Here is a 9,350-nt window from a genome sequence, read left to right on the forward strand (position 1 = left end):
CTGCTTTGCTTACGTAAATCCCCTGAATAGTGAAAGATAATGACACACATGTTGATTTGTCCTTTTTATTCAACGTGCACTTGCTCTTTTTGTTAGTGGCAGACCAGTCTGCTGACCTTCACTGTGATGGCACCAGGTGCCTTCTTTTCCATCGGTCTAATTATTCCGTTTCTGTTCAACCTGGGAAATTTCCAAGTCGACAGTACCTACAGGACAGCACTCCCTGGTCAGCCGTCGTGGAGGCAGTGACAAAATCCCAGTCGTAAAGCTGCTGGTACAATAGATGGGAATTCAAGTACTCTGTGACTCCTTGTTTTACAGTGGCTTTCGGTGTCTGACCAGGGTAGAATATCACCACTAATTGCATTGTGTGACAGCCAAGGGTATGCACAGGGAACGGTCTTTTTTTCTGAGGAGCCTTTGGGGGATGCACACACTGATACTATGTGTGCCATGACCCTGCAGAGCACTCTGCCTACTGTTAGAAAACCCAAGCTGCAAATATCTTTTACGTTTTTTGGCTTCGAAATGACTAATTGATTATTAACCTGAGATTGCAAAAGTAAGCTCTGCTTGGATTCAGTCAAGTGAGGAATGGAGAGAGCAGAGTCGATGTGTCCATTATAATAATGCTCTCAGAGAAACACTCATTGGTGTTAGTGAGGAATGAGATAGCAGAAGTGAAAGCAGCAGGTTAAGTGGTGGTAAGCCATCGTGACCACAGACCTCTTCACTCAACTCATCTCACATGTGAATACTCGGCTAAAAATATTTCAATCAGGACAGACTAAATTGACAAACATTTATTACACCGTATAATATTGCAATCGTGGAGATTCTTTGGCGATTGGACTCCATCCTAAACCGGGATAATCAAGGGGCCATAATGCCGAGTTCTGCTTGGCCGAATCCCCCCTGGGGTCTAGACACTGGTGGTGGTGGTGAAGAAGGGAGTTGATGAATGCCTGATAGCTGCTGGAGGTGCCTGGGGTGCAGGAGGGTGGAGGAGAGTCGTATCCGGTTTGGCACTGAAATGACACCTGACAGCAGCACAGAGAGAACCCCTTAAAAGGTTTGACAGCAAATATGTGATTGGTTTAGAGCCACAGCCAATCGCCGCTGATTGGATAATTCTGGGAGACCAGCTGAAGCGTGTCTAAATTACGCAAAGAGGGAGTCCTCCTTCTAGAACTACCGCTTAAGCTCCATATGTACTATGCATTTTCACAACCAATAGTCGGATAAGTTATTATTATTATTTTTTTTTTACATTGGTCAACCATTTCTGACCCATTAATACAATCATGTACTCAATCATGTGTATCTCATGCGGGAGTAGGGGGGGGATGGGGGGGGGGTGTTAGGTTAAGTTATGTGTTTGCAGTGTATATGCGGGTATGTGTCTAAATGTGTTTGCCATCCGTGTATTTGTTTTTTTAAAGGCCCGTGTAGGGACAGGTATTGTAAATTTACAGCAGCTATAAATGCAATACATTGTAATGAAAAACTGTAGAGCAGATCTCTATGTATATTAAATCTGTCCCCACCAAATAAACATGAGATGAAGTGCAACCAGAGGTCCGGAGCCTGGTTTACAACACATCCGACAGAAAATACATCCTATGAGGTTTACAGAGATTTAAGGCCTTGATATGGGGCTGAAGGATAATCTTCATCAATCTGAATTCAGATACAGATAAAACTGTACAGGGTAAATGCAATAGAATAGGGCAAATAGGGACACAATAGGGACAATACCGACACAGCTTGTTATTTGTATTGGGTAGGAGTCTGCTGTGTTCATTGATATTCCGTCAATCATTGAAAAAAGGGGATCTATTGACCGAAATGAATATATTATTTATAAGCAGGCCTTTGTGTATTTGTCACCTGAAAACAAACAATATATGAACAAGATATGAACGCTTTAGAATGAGACGTTACATCAAGTCTTCTTCTCGTCTCCATAAAGCCTAAGTAGAATTACAATAACTGACAGCTTCGAATCATTTTGTAGATTATGGTTAAATTTATCTTGCATAAATCCAGCATTTTTATTGATAATCCACTTCCCTGCAGGAAAATGAATTGTATGCACCCGACATATTCTCCAACAGAGACGTCTCCTTTGGCTAAAATATTAACATCATCCACCTGAACCTATTGAACACAAAAAAAAATGTTGCCTTAGATGAATTCATGAATGACATAACCTGACAATGAGTATCTTGTTTAGCTCTGTGGCTTAGATTTTAAACAAAGATGAGACTTAAACATATGCAGCAAAAAGGTGTGAAAATCACAGAGCAAATTGTTGCGCTTTGTACGGATCTGCCACAGCGTCGTACTTGTATACCAACAGGGGCCGCTTTTATTTGTTACTACGGCAACACCCTCTTGACTTTTCCCGTCATTCCAATCAAGACTTGCATGGCAGCCCAAAATGCAGATTGATACACACCCCTGACACAGCATCACAACGGTGTATTCAAAGGACCCCCCTCTGCTGTCATTAATCCTAAATAAGAATATTTTAAAAACAATGACACCACCACGAGCCAAGTGTCTGTGATCCCAACTCATTTTCCCTGTGTCAGGGGTTCATGCATAATCATCCGCTTCATCGACCTGTGAGAATCGCCTCATGCAATCTTAACAACCCAAATTTGAACGAAAAAAAAAGAAATCTAGCTCCTCCTGGTACCCTTGTGTCTCTCAGCCTTTATCCCCCAAAAAGATGCAATACATCACTAACACACGGCGCACACACAAACCCTCCTGCAAGATAAAAGCTGCCAATTCGCCCCAGGTCAGTCTTAACCCAGAAAACGATATGAAAAGAGCAGCACAGTGAAGACACTGCAAATTGAAATTTCTTTTTTACTTTGAGATTAACTTTTATTAACATTGTATGCTCTTGTAAAATGCAAACAGGTTCAATTCGAACTTGCTTTATGCCAGAGAAAGGCACCGGGATGTTTCAACCACAAAGGTCACAGCTTGATTGAATGGGTCACCAAGACTGAATTAGATCGACGGCTACAACGGCAAGTAACAAAACGACAACAGCAGAGTCGCAGGCCATAACAAAGCACTGCAATGAAAAAAGGCTTCCGCACAGCTTGAACTCCAATTGCTCTACTCGGGCAGTTGTTTGTGACAGATTGAGCAGCGATTCCACACACAGTAATAATCCTGATGATTTCATTAGACTTCCCCCCTCCGTTGTGATGGCGGCCGGAAGAGCTCGGATCAGGAAACATGCCCCATGTTTCAAGATTGACCCCCGAGAAGCGCCTTATCCGCCATGTATCCTCTCATGCAAGCATTTGTCACAGAATTCTGGCCGTCATGTGACCTCTTGTGTTTTCCACAAGGTAATGAATCCCTCTGGAGCAAAGTGGCCCTGTTGACTTAGATCGACCCCCCCCCCCCCCCCTCAACCCCAAGCACTGGAGCGCATTGATTGGATGCAGTGCAACTCTGACCAATCTATCACAGCAAATGAATGCGAGTGCAGAAGCAACCGCAGAGAACAGGAGGAGATGGACATGCTGCATTTTCTTCTTCTTCTTGATTAAATGTGCAATGGAGACTGATAAAGTCCAGAGTGGCTGTGCACTTTTAACAGTATACCTGTGGTGTGATTTGACAGGACCAATCAATTTCCGATATGTCCTCTGTCAACATGTTTTCGAGCAGGAGGGATATGATAATGTGAAGCTACGTCCTTGGGCTTGGGGTTTATCATGTACTTGCAGTGAAACAATGTCAAAATCAGGGCTTTTTTCTACTCCAACATCTCTTCTATTTCGTAACTTATATCATACCGAAAGCTTATCTTTCGGGAGGAAGTTATCATTTCCCCTCGCTCTGCTCTGACAAGGGTCTTAAACCTTTGTGGGAGGTTGTCAGACTTATCAGCTCTGCTCCCTCATTGTGGCCACATAAAGTAAACAGTGGCGTTACAAATCGTTACTGACACCCTGTACAGGGAACTGTGACAAACCAGAGAATAATAGAAACAAAGAACTACTCATGAACTGAACATCCACGTGTCAACCATTACAGACTTGTGCCTCACAGTGGAATCGAAAACAATGAAGTCCCAGTTCCCCTTCAGTCATTGTACAGGGCAACTCGGAGACGGTCTAGTGAGCTGATATAAAGAAAAGGCACATTTTACAAAGCAGCAGAACCCATATTTCCTGCTTTGCTCATAATTAAAGCATGATGTAGCTAACCATATAGACACTTCATTAGAACTGCTACAGTAACTAATGAACCCACTCACAACAGCCACATAGGAGGTGTGATCACGCTTGTCAAACCGCAGGGGACCACTGGCCTAAACCCCTTAACTGTATTTGCTGCCATTTGTTTGGTAAGGCAGATGTTGAAATAGAGGCCACTTGAGATTGAAGAGCCATCTTATTGCAGAGTTGGAGCTTGCAGCGAAGAAGCAGAAGCTCTTGGCTCGGATGCTCACCGGCTGACCTGTGAGCAAAACTAATCGCGGCTGTAGACTGTGAACAATGTGCTATAACAGTGATATGCGCTTGTTTTGATGAGGCTTTGTCTGCTTGAGTCCCTCCAGTTTGTCGGCGAGCTTTCTGTAATATTGGCAGAGGGTTATGAGAATGGCTGCAGGGCTGCACGCCACAATTCAACTCCGTGTGTACCGCAATCTCACAGCTCTCAAGCTTACTAAATCAATTACCCAGAGCTGTGGGGCCCGTGCTCCTCACCCACGTCACACCCATTGTTTCTATTTGCTTCTATCGGATGGGCCAGAAATACTTGAAGATCAGTATGATCTTTATGGCCATGTGTTGAACTTTTAAGCCATTTGATCTCTGAAGAAATCCTGTGAGGTCCGGCATGAGCCATATCACAGAAAGTCACGAAGCAGAACGGACAGGACCTGAAGTCTGCTCCCAAAACAGAAAGTGTTTCAAGGCTCAATGAAAGTAAGAGTTTTTTCTGCTCTATCAAACTGTGCCCTTGAGCAGGCCTTTGTTTGGACATTAATGACAGACTAGGGAACTGCAGATTAAAGAATAAAAGTCAGAGGCTAAAAAAATAAGTGTGTACCAACAGGGAGTCCAGCAGCTATTCTCTGGTCATGCACTAAAATGGACAAAAAAAACCCACACACAACCAAAGCTCCATACTCAAACCTTACACGTTCTCACCACACACACACACACACTCTTTTAACACACAATTTGATTTAATATGTTTTGGTTACCCAAAAACAAGACCACAGGCCTTAGTTGTGTTTATTGCTGATAATTTATTTTAAGCAGCCCCCCTCCCCTCAGCTGCATTATGAGGGGAGGTGCTCTAGCCTGTCATCTCTAAAGAGGTTAACCAATTTGTCCTGAATGATGACTTATATCTAAAGCGGTTTATAGGGTTTCCTAGATGGCAACCGCAACGTTGGGTTTGTTGAAAATCTTGAGAATGCCAAAATGGATGACACAGCAGCGTTTGCAGCAATAGTGAGTGAAAGCAGATTTCAAGAACATATCATATTTTAAAAAGAGAGGAAAGAAAACTATGGCTGCAGAACGTTTGGTTGATGAATCTCTCGCCGGTGGCTCAACGCACATAAAATGAAATCTCTATGGCAGTGGTTCTCAAATGGGGGGTGAACCCCTGGGGGGACACGAAGGCACTTCAGGGGGAGATTTTTTTTTTTAAATAAATTAAAAATGAGCATCCATTCAAAAATCCTTTTTAAATTCTTTTCTTAGGGGGTACTCGGCTGAAAGAAGTATTTTTTTAGGTGGTACATCACTAAAAAAAGGTTGAGAACCACTGCTGTGTGTGTCCCTTTTCCACGTGATGCAGTGGGACCACAACTGGAGCAGCCAGGAATGGCAACGATTTAAACACTGTGGATTATGGCAAAACGTCGCACAGCTATAGGGAGTCTCGGGAAATGCAAATGAACGACAATTTCCACGACTGTACCGACTGTAGTCGTCGTCCTTTATGTTGCAGAAGCACACTGAAGGGACTCCACCTGCAAGCAGCGCCGCCCCGCCCTATCCAGCCGAGGCTGTGGACATCTCCGTGATATTTAAGATTTTGGGAGGGGCGACGAGAGCTGAGATTCAATTAAAGCGCAAAGGACAACGAAGAAGAAAATATTTAGTCACAATTGGTGTTCCTGTGACTAAAAATAGTGTTGTTGTGTGTTGCTCTGTAGCGGTCAAACGGCTTCGCACACAACAAATAGCCAGGAGGGAACCCCCCCAGGCACAAACTACGGGGGGTCGATAGTACACAAAAAGAGTCACACGTACACACAGTGCTGGAGACCCGCGAGACACGCTGACAGAGACGTTGATGCATCTCAATAGACAAAACTCGACAGGACACAGTAACAAACATGAAAATAGAAGAGTTTGTCAGATTTAAAGCACATTGTGTATCTCACAGTGTGTCCGCTCTGAACTTAGCATTTTACAACACAACATTTTACGCACAGAGTAATTTTTCCCGTGTTTTAAAGTTTTATTTTATTATTCAAATTGACATTTTTAACGCAGATTCTTTTCAGATCTACATTGTCAAAAGGCACGCGTTGCTTGTTACAAAAGGTGTCCCGTCTTCTCACGGCAACACGCACCGTGGCGCACGGGGCTCCCCAAACACAGCGTCAGCCCCGGAGTGGACTCACCTGCAGGACACGGTGATCTCCACTTTGGTGGCCGGGATGCTCCCGCCGTTGGGATCGAAGTCACAGACCGTCGCCGTGGCCTCCACTTTGTCCATGACGTCTCCCTCCATGTGTGCAGGAAACACGGGCCAGCTCACTGAGCCGCGTGAGTCCCTCCGAACCCGGAGAGCCGACCGTGGAGAGCCGCAGCGCGGCGGGCGAGCGAGCGGGAGCAGATACGGTCCAGACAAACCTCCTAAGTGCTGTCCACTGGACGGGCAACAGCATGGGAAGTTTAATGGGAGGCTGCAGCAGCAAAGCAGTGGATTTGACGAAAGTGGGATCACATGCCAGGACGTATCAGTGCCAACTCCGCTGTTCACCAGGCAGAGAATGAGCTCTTCTTTCGGAGCAGCGTTTGAGAAGTAGAAGCTGTGAACTCCACCCCTCCTGTCTGCATTCTCCTACATGCTGGGCTGCGACGGACACAACTCGTTGCAGATTCAAGCTGTGGCTCCATGGGCTGGACGGGTCGTCGTTTCGCTCCAAAGCCGTTTACAAAACGATCAGATTAGCACCCGGCTCCGTGAATATAGAGTACAATTTTTACTTGGTTGGGGGTTTTCTGCAGAGTTAAATTGCCGCCTCAAATTCTACCCTAAAGTCACACGCAATGGATGAATAGTTTATTTCCATCTATAATGTTAAAAGCACATCAGTTCCTCCAGAGCCACCAGCTTGTATTACTAATTGAAGGGCTGCACGTTGCTTTCAGCATCTGGACAGCTCCTCGAACTCGTGCAGCTTCAGTCACAACGTTTTTCTCTCTGCTTTGTTTTTCTGCCAGCCCTGTTGTATATTGATCTCTGAGAGATTGCATGCAGTCATGCCCCTTTTACGCTTCACCGATATTAACTAATATTAGTATTCATTCGTCAATTCAACCAATTCACAGAGGACGGCTACCATGCTGCAGACATTGGTACAGTGTGTGTGTGACTCCTCTCTATGTGTTTGCACAGAAGCATTGTTTCTGGCAAGATGTTTATCTTATTAGGAAATCACAATAAAAAAAACTCCCCACGTCACCTGAAATCAACATCCCATTTCCTGCTATTGGCCAGCCGCCACTCCCTCAGACTGAAACACCTGCACATATGTTCCATGGGTCACAAGCCATCTAAACGGAAATGAGGTCTGCATTTTATAGTCTAAGCATTATATTACATTTCGTTCCTGAGCAGCAAGCATTGTGGAAGGTCTATTGTTAACTGAATGGTATAGTTACATTTGTACACCCCACAGTGAGACCAAGGCTGATGAGGTCAGTGCATTTCGGACACAGCTCTACCAGAGTGATGCTTCATACTTAATCATGTTCTCTCTGTAATTAGGCCCGGTGGTGGCCCTGGGTTGGCTTGATTTTTAGCTCCCTTTGGTACATTGTTCCCTGCCGCCTGCTGTGAGGCTCTCCACTGTTCCCTCCCACAGTCGCCCCACTTCCTGTAGCTGTGGCAGGAGTGTAATTATGACTGTATGGACCCTCTCTGCGGGGAGTCCGTTTGTGAGTGAGCGGTGATGAAACCCAAACCTGCTCAGCAGCAGGCCTCAGCATCAGCTGAGGGTGGAGGCCAGATGACAGGGTACAAACCCCAACACCACTGGTGTTCTGCTGCGACGAGAAATCTACGGCAACAAGTGAAGATTTTGAAAGTCGTACAAACATTTACTCAAACATTTTATATTTTTCTGAATATATATTTTATATATACTGTATATGAAATTATATTAAATATGATATTGTTCAAACTGGGCTAAGCTTAGAAGTGTGTTACTTCCAAGGTATTTATTATATTCACTGGATGCACTTATCTATACAAATGAAAACTTGTGTGAAGAACGAAATTAAGACAGCCTGAGATAAAAGCTGAAGTGCTTGGCCACCTGTCAATGCAGACACCAGCATGGAGAAAAAACAGTCGTAATTGCAACATATGAAAGTCTTCAATGCTCATTAAGATGGACAGTAGCACTGCATGTGTCACACGTGAATCATGATGGGGTTGAATCAGGTGGCAAATACCTCCAGTAATGGCATTGAAAATAAGAACGTCTTATCGAGGATTACAGGGATTGGATAGAGCAATCGGATTTGAGAGGGTACTTTGTACTTTATACCCTCCCAAAAAACATTTTGAGGTACAAGTAAAGTAAATATATCTAAATATCAAACAAAAACATTGTAATTCTACATTAGTATATCTATAATATTGAGTTACTTGTCACTTCACAGGTTAATATTCTGATCAAAATTATATCATTTTTATTAATAATAATTAGTATTATATATTGTCCCATTCTTCTACATAATTGAGTTTTTTACTTGAGGTATGTTTTGCTGCTAATATACACATGGCTAACAGCTAACTGACATTTTAAATGAAGGACTTCAACTCAAAACATTTTTAAATTGTGTTACATTTTAAGTTATTCCACTGCCGTTTACCACAAAACTTTCTATATTATATTCTCTCCAGAACTTTGCATGTTTGCAAAAATTCATTTCCCACCAGCCTTTACAAGTAAATGTTACATTTTAAAAAGCTGGCAAGCATTGTAGACCCGCAAACAAAAGCCAACAAAAACACAAGGTTAATTTCTCTGAGAACCAGACTTAACA

The 9,350-nt window shown here is 43.6% G+C and overlaps 1 protein-coding gene across 2 annotated transcripts in view; it reads right to left on the reverse strand.

Moving 5' to 3' along the window:
• The window catches only part of cpne5a (copine Va), a 53,629-nt gene extending 46,103 nt beyond the window's left edge, over window positions 1-7,526 (reverse strand). For both annotated transcript variants that reach the window (XM_062564303.1, XM_062564294.1), the window contains exon 1: window positions 6,692-7,526. In XM_062564303.1, the coding sequence (XP_062420287.1) occupies window positions 6,692-6,801 (110 nt within the window). In that variant the 5' untranslated portion in view covers window positions 6,802-7,526. The remainder of the gene's footprint in view (window positions 1-6,691) is intronic.
• Between the last annotated feature and the right edge of the window lie 1,824 nt (window positions 7,527-9,350).

The sequence above is a fragment of the Pungitius pungitius genome, chromosome 1, assembly GCF_949316345.1.
Source record: "Pungitius pungitius chromosome 1, fPunPun2.1, whole genome shotgun sequence".
NCBI classification, from domain to species: Eukaryota; Metazoa; Chordata; class Actinopteri; order Perciformes; family Gasterosteidae; genus Pungitius; species Pungitius pungitius.